Source organism: Diadema antillarum, unplaced genomic scaffold (assembly GCF_040938485.1).
Source record: "Diadema antillarum isolate AM-2024a unplaced genomic scaffold, OU_Dant_1.0 seq00001249_RagTag, whole genome shotgun sequence".
NCBI lineage: Eukaryota > Metazoa > Echinodermata > Echinoidea > Diadematoida > Diadematidae > Diadema > Diadema antillarum.
The window spans coordinates 908,699-927,613 of NW_027272035.1; the positions used below are offsets into that span (position 1 = coordinate 908,699).

Consider the following 18,915-nt stretch of genomic DNA (forward strand, 5'->3'; position numbering starts at 1 on the left):
TTATACAAAATTATTGGACTTACAATCTGTGAGCACATCAAAAGAATCGAACATCAAATTTAACAATAGTTAAACATGGAGTCAAGCATGAAAAAGGTCTATTTATGTCCATTCTACACTATTATTTTTTTTTAACCTTAAATATATGTATGCACAATAGTTAAATTCACAAGCACAACAAATTGGCGAGATATAAATCTTGAGATTTGCATCACGATTGAAATATTGCTATATTTTTTCCCTTGTTGACACAAAAATCCCACCAATCATCATGATCAGCATCACAATGCAAATCACAAGAAATCTCTTGCTTATCTATGAATAATCTTAAAGGACAAGTTCACCTTCATAGACATGTGGGTTGAGTGAATGCAGCAATATTAGTAGAACACATCAGTGAGAAAAAATCGGACAATCCGTTCAAAAGTTATGAATTTTTGAAGTTTCTGCTCAGTCACGGCAGGATGAAAAAACTACTATAGCTTGTGATGTCACATGAGTAAAACGATATAAAGAAAGAATAAAGAAAATTCAACATATTTCCATTTTTCTCCCATATCAAAAGAACACTCGACTTCTCTCTTTCAGAAGGCAGGGGGAATAATATTACCCTTAACATATGTCAGTAGCAAGTCGAAGAAACGTGCACTTTATTCAAAAAGTACAGTTTTGTGAAATTCTCTTTTTATTTTCCTTATATAGTTGTACGCATGTGACATCATACACTGTAGTAGTCTTCTCTTCCAGCAGTGACTGCGCAGACACTTCAAATATTTGTAACTTTTGAAGGGATTGTCCAATTTTCCTCAAACTTTCACTGATGTGTTCTACTGATATTGCTGCATTCTCTCAATCCTTATGTACATGTATATGAAGGTGGACTTGTCCTTCAATAATTCGCTGTGCAGTAACTGTGTGAACGCTGAGCCAAATAATCTCGAAATATTACATCCCATCATTCCAAGTGCATATCACAAGAGCCTGTGCACTACACCACTGTGACACACAAGAATAACGCGCGAAGAGAAGCGCATGCAATGAAGCTCACTGTGTGTGCCAATTAGTGCAATATTTTGGTCTGTATGAACGCTTGCAAAAAATTTCGAGATATAGATCACGATCATTATCCCACTATTTTTGTATGTTTGTTTTGTATGTTTGAATATATATATATATATATATATATATATATATATATATATATAAAAGATAAAAAACAAAAACTGGAAAGAAAGTTCATGCTGTATTCACCAATGGTTTATTTCTGCACACAAAATTTTCGAGCAACTCGCTCTTTCTCAAGTGTTGATACTGAGAGAACAATAACAAAAATTAAGCCATAGCAATATTGCAACCATGTTACCAAGGATGCAAGCTTTAATGCATCAATGCTAGGCATCCTAGCACCCAGTGCGCATCCTGGCAACAGTGCAATATTACATCATAATACAATGACAATGAGTATAAAGCATAGTATAAAAAAACTGGGTACGATTGATAAAGAAGTAATTCCTCTGAGGACGCAGCTGCGGTGGTGATGTAAAAGCAGTACATTATTCCTTTCAAAATTCGTTGGTGAATACAGCATGATCTTAGTTCCAGTTTTGTTTTTTATCTTATTATCTTGCCAACATGTGGACAACCTATTCAATATATATATATATATATATATACATATATATGTATTTGTATATTCAATAGGGGGATTCACACATACATAAATTAGCGAGTTACCAAACTCGAGTTTTGTAACCCGCGATAGCAATTGAGCTTGCGTTTTTTTGCACGTGTGGACACATAAACCCACAAATTAGCATTGCAGTGATGTGTGAACAGTCAACCAAATAAACTTGAGTTTTTATATCCCATCATTCAAAGCGAACGTGACAACTGCATTCCTACCATTCTTCCCTGTCATGTAGTTATTGCAAGGGCTACAAGCAAATGTCATTTTTGTATATATATATATAATTGCAGGCAATATCAGCATTTCTTTACATGTGACACATCAGTAGATACCATAATCAACCATCACTGTACTGGTATCAAATATCAACCCCTCATTAAACCCATTGAGGACAAGTCCCGAGTATACTCAGGCAAGTGTATAGGGGAAATGTGGAAATATTGTAGCAAAACCAGTCTGTCCTCAAACTACTTGTACCAGTGCATGGTTAGCAGTTTAAGGTTTACTCAGTGGTACATCATAAAGCTCAGGTATATATTCACAATAGTACGGTATAATTATATGATGTGTCAAGCCAATTAATGCCTTCTGGCTTGTATAATGTTATCACACCTATGTTTTGTCATATGGCCCATGTGTGCTCACAATCATGCATTGTAGGCTATAGTCTTACATCCTGCATGGTGTGCCTGTAGTGCTCAATAGGTTCAGCATGTAATGTATAGAAACCATGTGCAGGTAGGTATAGTTTGATGTGAGGACTAGGATTAGGGTTAGGGTTATGTTTGTGGGTAGAATTTATGTTTGGCTTAGTGTCCAGATATTTCATGGGCTGTAGCAATTGTCACAGAAGATACCACGGAAACTACAATGTAACTATTTTCCCTCTGGACATGTCAAAAGTTTGGGAAGTGGAATGAACAGATCCTATTAAGTGTTGAATGTCATGACTGTGTTGCAATGGCTGCTTTATGTTTATGTTTTGTTGTAATGCGCTTCAAAGCCTTGAAAACTTGCACATATAGAAATTTATCAATGTTGTGGAAGTCACCATCAAAGGTTAAGCTCAATGTCCCTGTGTGCTTATTGTATGCTGAAGAGTAGGAGAATGTGACTTGATCATGTGGTTCAGTGTCTTGTAACAATAGTCTTTCAGAGTGTATTCAATTTATTATTAATGTTACAATGCTTTCTAGGGATTCTGAAGTACATGTATTCTGTATCTATGTATGATAAGTGTATTCTTCTAATGGGCAGTGTATATCTTAATCTGTAATGATTGATGTAGTCAGCGTGAAGCCACACATGGTTCACATAAAATTTGAGTACGGAGTAGATGGTCAGTACTTATTGTCAGTGACCAGTCCTTTTAGTAACAGGTTGAGACAGCAGTGAAACATTGAGACATCTAGTGAATTTACCATATCTCAGTAAAATACCACATCCAATGGCTGACCGTAATTTGCTTTGTCAGTCAAAACATGTTTATGCTTTAATTTCACAATTTTTATGCAACAAATACAGTATAAATGAGTCTTAGCATCACCATATTTGGACATTCCCCTTACAGAAAAAAACAACATATCTCATGTATACAACTCTTGTATGGTATTTCTACCTTCTAACATGTAGCCCTACTACAAATTCATAATGAAACATCATAAATGCAGGGAATAATCACATGTTTAAAGTTGTAACATTTAATGTCTTGTTATGATGTAACATGCTGACAAATGTCATTTTTACACACAAAATGGTGTGAATAACTTTCCCTTATTTTTTTTTTTTCGGGATTTCCTATGTCCATTAAATCATGAAACAAGAGCTGATTTTTTTTTTCCAATATGGAAGTCGTACCAATTTCTTGACAGTATGGAAAAAAATTCTTTTGTAGTTTCCTGTCAATCACATGACCTTAATTGCTTTTTCCTGGTGCTAAAATGTAAGACGGAACTTTGACCGATTTTCAAGTAACTTGAGGTTCATAATTCATGTCTGATTTTTTGTGCATTATAATGCTGCTGATCAAGTAGTCTACTGCCTGGACTGTCTTCATCCTGCTTTCCACACAGTAGTCAATGAGAGCATACCAATATTTCGTTGTTGATGGCGTTGTAAGAATTCGAGCCTTTTTGTCGGAAGGCAGCAGTTGAAGAAGAAAAAGAAAAAGAGTCCCGAATCGGGACTACCGATCAAGTTGCTTTTGACCCATCCAAATGTGATGAAGGCCAATGATTTTGTATGTCGCCTCCTTATGGGAACTGACTTCATCATACAAATTTATATGGAAGATTCAAACACTTCAGAGGCATCATCACATCTCAATGTGTAGCTCACTACAAGTAATATAAGATAAATGATTACAGTAGTGCTGTTCACTACTGAACCTCAGGTTTAGAGCAGATTAAAAGTGTCAGAATACACTAAGTACAGATATACACCCAACATTCTTCAGTACCTAAGATTGCTGTAAACTTTTACTGTACACTTCAGTAGCATTGTGTCACAGTTTAACCATGCAAACATTCTTTCACTCAGAATATAAAGGCAAGTACACATCATGCTTGCCATTTAGCTTCATAGCAGTTGTGGCTTGCCTGATGTGGCTTTACGTGATGTATATATGATTGTACAAAGAATGAAATCAGGCACAGAACACTCTATTTTCAATGCAGTAGAAAGTAATACATATCTGTATATGTACATGGGTAGTAATTTACATGTATATGTCTGTACATGTACATGTAGAGTAATCTTATGTCTGTACATGTAGTAAGTTAGTATATCTGTAATACAGCAAGAAATATATTGAGTGAGTGGGGGATTATGCCTACATCTCAATCAATCAATTTTCCTAGAAGTGCTATTTTCTATGAAGTACTGAAGTGAATTTTGTGAAGTGGCTTAATGTTGGACCTTGTCAATGTATATCTTGCAAAATGGGCTTTATTTGAGAAGAAATATATTTGAGCAGCATACAATGCTCACAACAGTAACAGTTTTTTAATCTCTTTCTGCTTTGACATGCATTACTTCCAATATGTACTATTACATGTAATGCCATTCTATTCATTTGCAAACAAACTCCCAAGTATATAATAGAGCATCTGTTTTCAGAAATAGGGTGTCTGAAACACACTGTTTCAGACATATTACCATCTTGAGTATTGTGCCATTACCAATGGGCTTCGAAATTCATAATACATTCCTTCAACTTTTCTTTTCATTCAACTTTTTTTTTTCCTCAAGAAAACCCATCATGGACAGAAAAAACAAAGACAGAGAAGCACATATTATGTTTTGGAAGATTTAATAAATTTATTCCTTGTTGCATATCATGATAAAAGTAACATCTGAGTGCATGAGGCTATGTAATATTAGAAGAATCATATACAACCAGTAGAAATGGGAATAAACTTTAATATCAAACATACCATAGATCAGAAGTGTAAAGCCAATAATGTACATTACTAAGTAGTGAGGAAATAGATTTTCATACACAAACAGCATAACATGTCACTTGCAGCCCTTTGTTACCATCTGACTTGGAGTCAACATGATAAATTCTTTTACAAACTCACTATTATCCCTTTTTTAAACCAAACCATGCGTCATCCCACTTATACAGATTCCCTAGCACAACTCACTTTCATCCTAGCATTAACTCATTGTCTACCTTTACTCTCAACAGAGGTATACTTTAATAGTCTCTCATTATAATCCATGACAGAGAGTTGTGAATCTGTATCGCCAATGTAAAATTTCATTAACAAATAACTGGTTAATGTCCCTCCTGCAAGTCATAAGAACTGAAGTTGATGCAATTTAATAGCCACCCGACACTCAGTTACCATGGGCATGCATAACCTCACACTCTCACTTTCACAACGTAACAAATCTCTTCAGATTTTCAGAAATCGTTGCCTGGATGAAAACAAAATGTAGAAAGACAAGCATCCAGACATACAGGGAACCAGCAGAGAAAATGAGAAGTTAAAGTGCCCAACTCTGACTCAGCCCATCATCTTTTTTCAATTCTTTTTTCCCCACACACATAAAAAGAAAAAAGAAAAAGAATCCAGCAAAAAACAGCCAAAGTATCCCACTGACCTGGAAACAAAGCTTTGAATATAACTTCTTTTTCTCTCTCTCTTTCCTTTTGGAGATGAAAATTACAAATAATATCATTCACATCAAAATCATCCCAGCATTTTAACTGAAGTGACGATGACTTTTAAGGGGAAGACAATTTTAGTGGCTGAATTGAGGAAAGAAAACATCATTTCTTCCATATTTCACATCAATTGAAACTAACAAGATATCTGTAACTTTCTTATCTTCTACCCAGCCAGTTCAGTGACACTAACTTGATTCTGTTTGTTAGATTTTCCCTCTATCACCAAAATTTGAAATAACCATAGAGTGGAGCGCCACTTTAAAATTCATATCCTTGATTCATTTCCACTGACTGGGAAGGAGTAGTGTAAACCAGTTCCCGCTGTCTCCCTCACACTGATTGGACACTTTGTGCACCTCATCTCTCCTAGGCAACCATCTTAAACTGTTAGGCATTGTGGGTAGTCTAGAAGGGAAAGAGGGATCTACCGATTGCAGGTATTGATGTAACAGAGACTAAAACTATAAAGGTACTACAGTATGTAAATGGGAAGAGAACAATTTCCAAGGGGCTATCATATATATAAATACATGTACTTCTTCTCTTTCCTTCATCGCAACACAGTGAATGGGACACATTGGGAGCAGTCAAGTTGTGTTAACTTTTCCAGAACCATATATAACATTGGAAGAAAGAAAAAGACAAAAGTAACATTTCACAAGGCAAATTACTCATGATGTATCTGTGATTAGACATAACAGATGATTTTTAGAATGAGCAAAGAAAATAAAAAATAAAAAAATAGGCTGTAATTTCTGAAGTGTTTAACATTGCCCCTGAGATTAGAACTTCAACCTCAATCATTTCATCCTTTGGCAAAAAGTGACAAATCATGACAGATGACCAAAATTATTCTCATTCACAGCAATATATCCCTTGACTCCATGATACTTTGAGCTAATACTATGGCAAGATCGTGCAGAAGTATTGGTACCAGGGCAATCTGTAAACCTCACTGAACATAAAAGTCCATACAGCCCCCAAACAGGAAGATTTACACCTTAAACAATTCCACAGCTGACTCTGGAAATGACTGATACCATTTGTGCGTATCAACTTTATCTTTAGTAACTTGACACACAATTGTGGCAGCCACAATACTCAAAACAACTGGATCACTCAATACTAAACTGTATTTTTTGGAAAACTCAAATCATGAGGTCTCTCTCTCTCCCAAATGAAATTCATAGTAAGATTGATCAGAGCAAAATTCATATTTACGTAGATTTCTACTTTCTTATCAACTAAAGACAAAATCCTGGCTGTCCATAAACCTGACTATTTCTTTCCAATACTCTTCATCATCTTTCTGCTATACCACTTACTACGCTGGAATGTATTCTTCTTTTCTCTGATTGAAATCATATTGATAATGGAGGAAAGAACAGTTCACTGTCAAAGAACTAGACAACATACACAGTAGCATCTTTCATATCACATCTTCCATTCTCCCTCCTCATTGGTCAACTGGGGACTGCTGTATGCTACTATTGTATCACCAGCACTGGACCGCTGTAAGGAACAAAGCATATATACATGTATCATTTCACCCACTGTCATTATTTGGATAGACAGAAGTAAATTTCCAAACGTGAAAGTATCTTTATACGTAGATGCTGACCTTGAAAGACAAATGTCTGTAAAGCCGTTCATACACATCCGAAATCTAAAGGGGAATTCCAGATGATTTTCATAATTTCATGTTATGTAGCACATAAATCGATAGTGCCACATATAGATTTGTGGAATTTATTGTGGTCCTTGAGCAGAGAAATCATTATCTGAAAAGACCAAAAACATACACATATTACAGTGGACAAGGATGATGACATATTAAATTATGTATAGGCTCACATATTCCAGTAATGTAGCATTGTAATTCCACTATGAATACCGCTTGCTTAACAACTTCACCTGTGTAGAAATAATGCGTGCTTTCTTCTTTTGTTCTGCTTCCATGAGCACCAAATCATGCATTCTTTTGTGAAGCTGCTACATCGTCATCCTTGTTCACTGTGATTTGTTATGAATTTGAAATTATTCTTATCCCTTATTCCAATCACTATAAATTCCGAACTCTGTACCCAGTATAACCAATTTACAGATGTCAAAATGCAAAAGTTTGGAAATCACCCGGAGTTCTCCTTTAATGGTTTTTGAAATGAGAAATACAACACAAAAAGCTGTTAATTCTTGCGTCCTTTTCCAGATAACTGCATTCACACTAAATGTGTAATTATGTTATCAAAACCATGAAAGCTTACTTTTGTTATTGTGGAGCAATATTTTAAATAACTACATAATCCTTACCATAATAAAAATACATTGCTCAAACATACACTGCTCATTTCAGGGCCCTTTCTAGGGAATGTAAGTCACTTATTGCCATGTGTTAGATGTTTGTCAAAGGGTCCATTTCAATTTTTTTTTTTTTCTGTTGAAAAGACCCAACACACATAAATAATATGAAAGTTCACTAAAGGTAGCATGCAAGTCACAGATTTTTATCTTGTTTTGTTTGTTCGTTTTTAAATACAGGAACCCAGTAACAGCAGCAGAATGTTTACAGTTAATTCTTGGAAAATCACAGCATTGATTTCATCAAGGTACCATCTTTCTTGGAAAACATATACATCAATTTCCAGAATCACTGAACATGTCATCTCTTTGGCATATTTCTCGATCTCAGACAAACAAAACCCAAGGATGTTGGTCTCTCACACACAATCACATTCCATCATCAAGATATGGGACACTGCCTCTTGCAATACTTCATTTCAATAAATGAAAATGTAACACATTCTTGTAAAGCATATAACGAGGGTAACACATCATTGCCAATCAGACACTCGTGGCTAAACGTGATGTACTCCTCCATATCCATACCAGTGTTTTATCTCTAGCACTATTTGGAAGTTTAGGATCTAAAAATCACAATATCAGGGCTAACACAAATATATTCAAACCCAAGCAACAAATGACAGGATACACAAGTATTTCCTTCCTTAACCTCATTGAATTTGCACAGTCTCTTGAAAGTGAGCCATACCAACATCTGAACAGAAGACTGCACCTTGTATGTGGCATTACGTACATGCTACATGGGAGAATGTCTCTAGTATGCATTCTAGCTTCCAATCCAGGAAGTTGGTGACAAGTTGAAGTTCTTCGTTGATGAAGACTTTGCTGCAGGAGGAATGAAGCATTTTGAGAAACTTCCTTACAGGATGACATCTCAATCCCCTGTTAAACCATTTTAACCCAATGAAGACTAGACCCGAGTTTACTTGAGCAGGTGTCCATGCAAAATGTGTGTTATAGCAAAATCAGCTTGTCCTCCACGGGTTAATGGGCAATGACCATCAGTGAAGTACAATATATGTCATACATACCAGTGATCTGATGGTTTCATCAATAGTCTTACTTCTCTTATGGGCATGATTCACACTTCGCTGAACAAGGGACTTAAAACCTGTGCCACTTTTATAGTACCAATCAATGTCATCTAATTCAACTTATGTGATAAGAGAAATAAAGCTTACACAGAAGCCATTTTTTGTTTCTTTTTCCTGCATGTTTACCCCTAGTGGTCATCATACCAGGCAACCAATGTGTGACACATGGTATCAGGCACACACAACATGCATCACATCCAGTGCATCGTAAGTTTGATGACGGCTGGTAGCTCACTGAATATCGAATGATGATATTCAGTGTTGTGAGTTGTCATTCTCACTATACTTACACCTTCTTTCTATGTCACAAGCTGGCAGAGTGATGATCATAGCTCTTTCCTTACAATAGCTGTAAAGTGAAAACAACTATGACAATTGAGCTGTTTAAAAACCTAGAGAGATCTACGTTATACATTTATTTCCCTCTCCAAATCTATCATTTAAAAAAAACTATAAAATTTAATGCTATGACAACTGTCCACTTTTTAAATTTTGTAATACATTGTGCACTACTTTAATTCATGAAAATGAGTACTAATTTAGAATCTCAGAGTCTCTTGTTAAGACCTTGCCTCAATCAACTTTTTTTTTTTTCTATCAGATGACCTACACTTTAAAAAGTCCCAAATGGTTTTGTGCAGCTGTGTTGCTCATTCTATCACACCTCATGAAGAAAACCAAATACTGAGTTCAGGTCTAATGTGTGATATTCAGAGTATCTTGTGGTCTAATGTGCAGTGAATGACCGATATACAACGAGATCCGAGTGCCAAAGTGAACATTTTGCAACATAATAAACGAAAGCGATAATACTTCATTCATCGCAAGCTTTATAGTGATTGTGGTAGGAAATTCCCAATAAGAGGCAAATATCTATTTTTCATTTATCCATCACTACTCCTTCATACATCAAGATGATCTACAAATCGTATAAATAAGGCTTTCATTTCCCTTTCTATAATCATTTCTGAACTAGTCTAAACATGCTAATCCTTTCATCGATCTTTCCTTTTTTCTTGTATTATTGTCCATATTTTTTTTGTCTTTTTCTTTAAGCACCAGTCCTGCCGGTTTATTTGCAAATATACATATCATAGTAACTTTAACAAAAATAGATCTACAATTGGAACTAAACCTCTGGTTACATGTATGTACAAACCATGTGACATTGACTATAACTACAACTACCACAGAAAATATCATTTCAGAGCTCAGCTCTTCATATTTGTTCAGTTTTTCTCTAACACTTTGCCATGTACTAGCTTCTTCAGTGACTACCACCAATTCTTCATGTGTGCAAATTATGACAGCAGCAAACTTTGTCAAAACACATTAGTGACATAATCAATTTTTGAGTAGCAAGATTTTGACAAATATGTGAGAATTTGTGTACAAACTGACAGATGCTAGATTTAGCTTTTACCTGTCACAAGAGCTCAAAATATCTGACTGTCTGCCACAAATACACCAAAAGGTATTGAAAAGTGATAATTAACATATTTTGTTGGTTTTATGTTCTGGAGGGTGTCCTTGGTGTGAGCCTTCTTGGATAATTTTTCCTTCTCTTTCCTCCAGACACATTGTCACTCTGGCATATGGCATTTACAGAACATTTGCTGCTTTAGTCTGAACGGCTCTCACTGCCTTTACCTGGCAAAGAGTAAACTTGTGTGCAAACTTCTGGATAGACAAATAAATACTTCTGTTGTACTTTGGAGCTAATGGCAATAAGACATTGCATTGGTTACTTACAGACGTCCCCCCCTCTCTCTGTAATGCACTTGTCAATTGGAGTCACAACTCCCAAGTACCAGGGATGACCGGGATTTGTATCCACGGTGTCTGGGGATTTTGCCATTTGTTTTTGTGGCCTGGGTTGGTCAGGAATATACCAGGGTTTGTTAAAGGATATTGACTTATTTTGCCTGGGTGGGTCGGTCATTATACTGGGGCTTGTTGGGGGAAATTTATTTACCGTAAAAGTGGAAATTTTCGTGGTGTTGACATCTTTCTGCTCTGTTTAAACTCGGAAAATCTATGACACAGATAAAACACTATCAAATTTCTTCCCTTTCCTTTAAATACATCATTTACCTTCTAAATTTCGGCAGATGATAGATGAAACATAAGACTACAAAATTATGTCAAAAACAGAAAGTCAGTGGTTTTGACCGATTTTTGATGATCGAGACTTAAACTTGATTTTCTTGGCTCAACCATCAGTGACTTTTGCAAACTTTTGACGTGGTGGGTCACACATAGTACTTCCCTTCAACTTTCCACTTGAGTGACAGAAATCTTGCACTCTCAATGCTTTTCAACAAAAATGAACTGCATTCTTTGCCACAACACTTTTGGATGAAATGCTAAGCTGGCTAAAAGCTCAGTGTGCAAAGTGATTTAAATCAAAATTAGATATGAGCATCTTCACGCCGATGGAAGAAAATCATTCTGATGTATTTTTTAGTAGGTTTGCTGCTCGCAGCCACATACAGAAATACAAATATTGACAACAGAATTTTGGCAAAGTCAAGATACGCAGTTTTTGTTTATTTAGCGTTTCTAAATCCAAAAGTAATGCTACAGATACAAAGAGAAATCTCACTGACAATATAGTACAATCTTGCCATACACTTTGATCACAGATACCATCATGGCATTAAGTCCTTTGTAATGAATGATGATGCATGATAATATACCACAAAATATAGTCTATACACTAATGTGTGGGTTATTATTATTTTTTTTTTATGGCTAACCGAAGCCTTACCAGGAAAAAAGAGAAAGCACCCAAGGCAAACAAAAGATGATGATCAATGATATTTGTGAAATATGTCAGCATTTCTACACTCCAAAGAAAAGATAGAATAAATAATGTTTACTGCCATATCCTGTGTACTCAATGGTCAAATGATTTCACAAGTTGGCAAACTGGTGTTGGTGACAATCTGGATCTAGTGTCTTGGGGAGAAGGACAGGACAATTGATTCTGATTTGACATCTTCATCAGAAGTAGGTCACAGGGACCTGAAGCAACACACTATCTCAACATTGTCTTGTATGTTTCATGGGTCTTAAGTAACAAGTTTACATTTTCACACGGAATGAAATGACTTCTTCATGGAAGCTAGCAATGCTAATTGAGAATCCCGGGAAAACAGAAAATATTAGAACAACTTTCCTCACTGAAGGAAAGTGTGCCGTGTCATTTTTCTGACATTTGATCCTGATGCTGGGGGGTCAGTTTTGTAGTGTTTGACAGCGCATTCATTGTACAGCCTTGTGAAGATACTACACTATTCTCTTACTTCTAAGCATATTAAGGTGTCTGTGGTATGAGAGTTATTCTAGCAGATTATAACAATTCACCTCTTCAAACCATCAACTCAGAGTGTGTGCGGAAATGACAAACATATGTACCATTACTTCATAGTCACTGGATGAAGGCCTAAGCATGTTAAGAACAAGGCTAGATTCGAAAGCTGAAAGGGACAAGGAGCTCTCTATCCAGATTTAGCTAAGTCCTACAGGGCTCCAACCACCTACAGGAGGGGTGGGCTGGCTACTTGATACGGGTTACAACTGGTAAGGCAAGGAGGCTTTCATGAGTGGAGAAGAGGTGTGGGTCCACTACCTGCGGCTGGGGGGATGCCTTACACCTTTGTGGTAGAACACCTGGTACTCGGGGTCTTCGCTAAACATCTCGTTCAGCTGGGAGAAGGTGGGGCGGTTGACCGGCTTGTATGACCAGCACTTCTGCATGATTTCATAGACGTTCCCTGGGCAGCCCTCTGGCCGTAGCAGACGATGACCATTCTCTATCTGTTTGATGACCTGGTGTAGGATCAGACATGACAAACACTATCAGCGTTACAATCATCATCACTACGTACATGCACGAATATGGGTCTAGGGCAATTACCTCCCTGGGCAATTAACCCCGGACCCTTCCCCTGACCCTAACCCTAATCCTGAACCTAATCCTAACCCTAACTCAAACTCTCACCCTAAACTTAACCCTAACCCTAACCCTAATCTTTACTTTAACCTTATCACTAATCGGCATTTAGCCGCGGGGTAATTGCCCTCAGGGGTAATTGCCCTGATAAGATGGATACATGTACACTGGTATGTGACACTACCATAGAACATTTAGGATGACAATCATCCATGTAATAACTCAATTCTGATTTCATTCATTGAAACTTGCTGCCCAAGGTATGTTTACACGATTGCTATTATCAATTCTTTATTTTCAAAAGATTCTACTTCAGGGTCTCATTTTACAAAAGGTGCTGTAAAATAGAAACTCAAGCAAGAAAAACAACTACTTGCAGCAACACCCAATCTGTAAGCAGGATTCTTGTCATTACCATAACAATGAAAACTACAGCAAGAGTTGCTTCAGTATCATAGCAACTTCTGATAAAATGGGGCCCAGGGGGGTGTTTCATAAAGCTGTTCGTAAAGTTACGAACAACTTACGAGCGACTGGTGATCAGGTGCGACGTGCTATACTTACTAGAATTTCAATAATTCACCACAAGAACTGATCACCAGTCGCTTGTAAGTCGTTCGTAACTTTACGAACAACTTTATGAAACAGGGCCCAGGTGTATCTTGAGAATGAATGTAATTCACAGCCTCACATCAATCTTAAAGCTTACTTGGTGGTGGTAAATAATCTTTCATCATATAAATTAGCTAGGGGAATGAAGTAAGCACCAACTCCTAATCAAAAAATGAAAAAAGAAAAAAGAATGACATGGAAGAAAGCAAGGTTTCAAAAAACAATTATACCAGTAATTGCCTACTACAGAGTGCTTTCTATAACACAGCACATACATGCTGCATTTTAAGAAAAGTGTTTATGAAAAGGAGGTTAATATTTTGCAAACAGTGACAAGGGTCATAGCTTTCAATCATCTTGTGTCTCCATGCTATGCACAGCTTTAAAACGAAGCCTTGAACAGGAGAAAATTTCCAGAATTATAAATCTCTACTCACATCACAATGATTGGCTGTCGGCCAGGTTACATTTTATAGTCTGTTCTTGTGATCAGGAATTCTATTCATAGAATAAATCTGAGATTCCTTCATGCCCACTGAAGGAACTTAAACATTAGTCTCCAATATAGAGGCTAAGTGTGAAAAATGGACAACTGCCAAGTGCGTAGGGAACATCCATTTGTTATTATATGCTATAGAAACCCAACTATTATTATCATCATCATTATTATGATCATCTGAATGTTACGTTGTACTTAATGTTTGTTTGATTTTTTGTTGCTGTTGTTGTTTTTTACATATAATCTCTTTATTTCTTCTTTGTGTGTTCCTAAATCAACGCTGCACGCTGGCACTGGTCCGACGGTCCCTGACCAGTAACTTTTTCAGGATGGACCAGTAAAAGATGAAGAAACTGGGCACCTACTGGTCCGAAAGACAGGTCGGACCAGTAGAAAAGATATGTTAGTGTGCAGCCCTGCCTTAATAATATATTCAATGTGTTGGCGGCGAGGAAGTAGTCACTAAACAGACCAACTGGTCTTACCTCAGCTCCTGTCTTCTCCCGTAGGGCTGGGCTCCTCTCGTGTTCATCTCCCAGAGGGTCACTCCAAAGCTCCAGACGTCGGAGGCATGGGAGAAGGTGCCATAGTAGATGGACTCTGGGGCGTACCTACAAACAGTCATCACAGACAAACACGTCAGTAGGTTCTTTACGTCTCCATTCACATCCCCACACCTACAGCTCTTTTTTTCGTTATCAATGCACTTTAGAGCTTTACACATGTTATGAAATTCTATCATCATTCTCAATATTACAGCTATAAACTGGTTTCTGGTTACTCAATAACATTTATCCATTAAAGATGTTGGACATTGAGACTTCCAGTGGTGTTTTCCACACTGAAGTCTTACTCAACACACATTGGCATTTGATCTGCTAAATATTCTGAGATGACACACAATGAATGCACACACAACAACAACAACAACAGTCATATGATAAACCCTACTACCCTATTGTGAATTTGCTGTTATACTAATACAAGCATGAACTGGTCATACAGAGTGATACTAGTTACAATGTCATGAAGTGAAATAGTTGAGAAAGATTCAATTGAGTGACTTTATGAATCATAGTGAAAAAAAAGTAGAAAAAAAAATTAATTCACAGGTTCAAACATGCTGCCATGTACAGCTATTGGTCAGAAGCACTCCAAGGGTTTACTAATTTCTTTTGCTTCAACATTTCAAGAAAAAATTCTCTAAAATAAATTTGCTTTCTCTTCCCGCTCTTTCTGCCACCACACAAGATCAGAAGAGTTGCAGTACACTGCATACAGTGAAGGGGAAAAATTGACAAGAGACACCTAGTGCCTACCATTTGACCGGCCAGCGACCACCTGTGGTTGACCGGTAATAGTCGTTGTTGGCTCCCGTCGCTCGAGACAGACCAAAGTCACTGATTTTTGCCTTTGGATGAGAGGAGGAGAAAGAAAAATAATTCATGAAGAGAGACATACAATTAACAACATAAGGCATGCACATCATGTTCTGTGAGCTTAGTGAAGGCTACGCCATACAAAGTGTTGGTGAGAATAAATTCCAATTTGACACATCTCAAGCATTGTGCATGTCAACTTGATATGCAATGTAATTCCTATAAAAACACTCTAATATATTAAAGTGAAATACCTATTAATTCTAATATTGAGGCAATATGTGAGCATCTGAAATTTAATCAAAGTGTTCTGATTACTTGTAGCCAAAGTATTAAAAAACAAGGAAGTATTCTACACAGATGCACATAACTGAATGCAGCTTCAGAACATGATTGTCTACTTGCTGTTTTCCTTTAGGAACCATTAGTTATGTTTTACACATAATCAATTACCTACAACCCCATCTGCAGGGATTCACTCAAAATATATCTTGCTTTCAAAAAACAAAAAAAAATCTACCTGTCCTTGGTGAACTTTGCATCTGTATTCCTTCTCAGGCCACACCCACATATCCCTGGTGACCATTCTCACACCACACACATCTTTTCCCTTGTAACCTTTGAATCTCTGTTCTTTCTCAGACCACACCCACATCTCTATAGTGACATTCTGGGGGGCATTTCATGAAGGAACTTGTCGGATAAAATGTCCGACAAATCAATTATACCCGACAAGTTCAGAGGAATCAGCCAATCAGACTAAAGAATTTCTCAAAACTTGTCGGATAAAAGAGACTTGTCAGATATTTTATCCGACAAGTTCCTTCATGAAATGCCCCCAAATCTCTGGCCCATTTTAGAAGACCACACCCACATCTCCTTGGCGACCTTTGAATCTCTGTCCCCCCTCATACCACACCAACATCTCCTTGGTGACCTTTGAATCTCTGTCCTCTCTCAGACCACACCCACATCTCTTTAGTGACATTTGAATCTCTGCCCCCTCAGACCAAAGGGACCACACCCACATCTCCTTGGTGACCTTTGAATCTCTGTCCCCTCTCAGAAAGCACCCACATCTCTTTGGCAACATTCAAATCTCTGCCCCCCTCTGAGACTACACCAACATCTCCTTGGTGACTTTTGAATTTCTGTCCCTTCTCAGACCACACCCACATATCCTTGGTATTAAACCTTTGAATCTCTGCCCCTTCCTTGAACCACACATACCTGTCCCTTGCTCTCTAGGAGGATGTTCCTAGCAGCAAGGTCTCTGTGGACAAACTTCTTGCTCTCTAGATACATCATACCAGAGGCAATCTGTGCTGCCCATAGCTTCAGGTCACAGTCTGTCACCGAGTCATTCTGGAGGTAGTCCAGCATGGCCCCCATGGCTACCAACTCCTGCACCTGTTTCAAGGAGATAGGAGGGGGTGATGAAGGGAAGTTTTCTCTTTGTTCTGTCTTCTATTTCTTTCTGTTTTCTCTTTGTTGAACTTTAATACTGCCTTTATATTTACTGATCATCCTTAAAAAGAAAACCTTGCAGAGCCAGTAGTACTGTTTGCATACTATGTAGAGATTTTTTTTTTGCTATGATAAAATTCACAAAATGTGCCTGATCAAAGGCGTGGTTAAAGGAACAGAAAAGAGAATTCCTCTTTTGAAAATTCAAGAGAGACAAGAAAATCTCCAAAAAACAAAACACATATACGTACACACACAAAAAAAAAAACCTTAAAGATTTACTTAAAGATAACCATTTAGTCTCCTTTGCTTAGACCTGAAAAGTCATTCATTTATATATCAACAACTGCTTGATAACCCTCATGATGTACTAATATTACAATATGATTTATAGTCACATATTAAAAACATACCAAAACAAATCAAGATCTGACAGAACATATTCATAAAACAGACAGAACAGATTCATAAAACCAAAAAGAAGTATATGAGAACAAAGACGCATAAATGTACTGAACACTGTGCTTGCAGTGTTTAAAGTGTATGAAGAAAAGAACACAATAATTCTTCTAACATAAGAGCCAATGTTATGACTTTCTTACAGGCTAAACATTATGTTCATCCTACACTCTGTGGCCATACAAATGCAGACCAGAAGAACAAGACAATGAAACGCAATCAAATCAAACAATGAAAACAATGAGTCAGACCTTAGGAAATATGAGAAGCTTGAAACAAAGAAAGCACTTTACGAGGTTGGAGGGAGAGAGAGGGATACGAGAGAGAAAGATGAAGACTCGAGAGAAAGAAAGAGAGAGGGACAGACAGAGAATATCAGAGAGACATAGGAAGAGGGTAATGCAGCGAGTAGGGGGTGAGACAAGAGGGGATTACTTGCTGGGTAGCATGCACCTATCAGAGCTGTGTGAGGTTCACTCTGTGGGACTAAGCACCCCATGAAGACTTCCTGTCACAATTGTCTGCCCCAGCAGGATAGATCCACCTTCACTCATCTAGCCTAATCCACCAACAATCCAGGGAAAGGCAGCCATCTTGCACCCTTCTACGTAAAAATCAAGCCCTCACAGCTTGAACCCTCTATGTGCTGTGCTTTACTCAAATGACACGTCAGATGGTACAAGTGTACACTTAATTTGCTGATTGGCAAGATAGGCAATCACTGCGGAGTGGCAGGACTCCTATCTTCGCTGACAAAGAGCTTACTGCTGTAACAACCCTTCACCTTGGTGACTCAAACACCCAAGTGTTCTACTAACAAACCCTACTGATGGATCGGATCCTCAATATCTGCTAAGAGACTGATTTCTGCTGACATAACAATGCACAAAGACAGGACAATGATGTTTTAGATAAGAACAGGACAGGCAAGGTTACTGAAAGGAAAGGAAAAGAAATACACAAGATAGAAAGCTATGCTTTACATGTAGCTTCTGGAAAAAATAAAACAACAACTCGCAACTCATATGACATTAACACCACAATCTCTGCATCAATGGTGAAAATGTAAACATGATCGATAACTATGACCTTATAACAAGATTTCTTTTTCTTTTCTTCTTTTTGTGGATGGGGTGAGGGGGGAATGTGAGAAAGGAAGTTGATCATATTTTTAATCTGCACAAGAACAGAACAACACTGCAAACACTTAATGTGGATGCAA

The 18,915-nt window shown here is 37.3% G+C and overlaps 1 protein-coding gene across 1 annotated transcript; it reads right to left on the bottom strand.

The window, feature by feature from the left end:
* Positions 1-14,893: 14,893 nt before the first annotated feature.
* LOC139745283 (tyrosine-protein kinase HTK16-like) lies at positions 14,894-17,179 on the bottom strand (the record flags this gene model as incomplete). Its single annotated transcript, XM_071655684.1, has 3 exons — positions 16,998-17,179; positions 15,708-15,799; positions 14,894-14,999 (listed from the first exon to the last, which is right to left on the bottom strand). Coding segments are annotated over exons 1-3 (360 nt in total), but the record flags the coding sequence as incomplete, so codon positions are not given.
* Between the last annotated feature and the right edge of the window lie 1,736 nt (positions 17,180-18,915).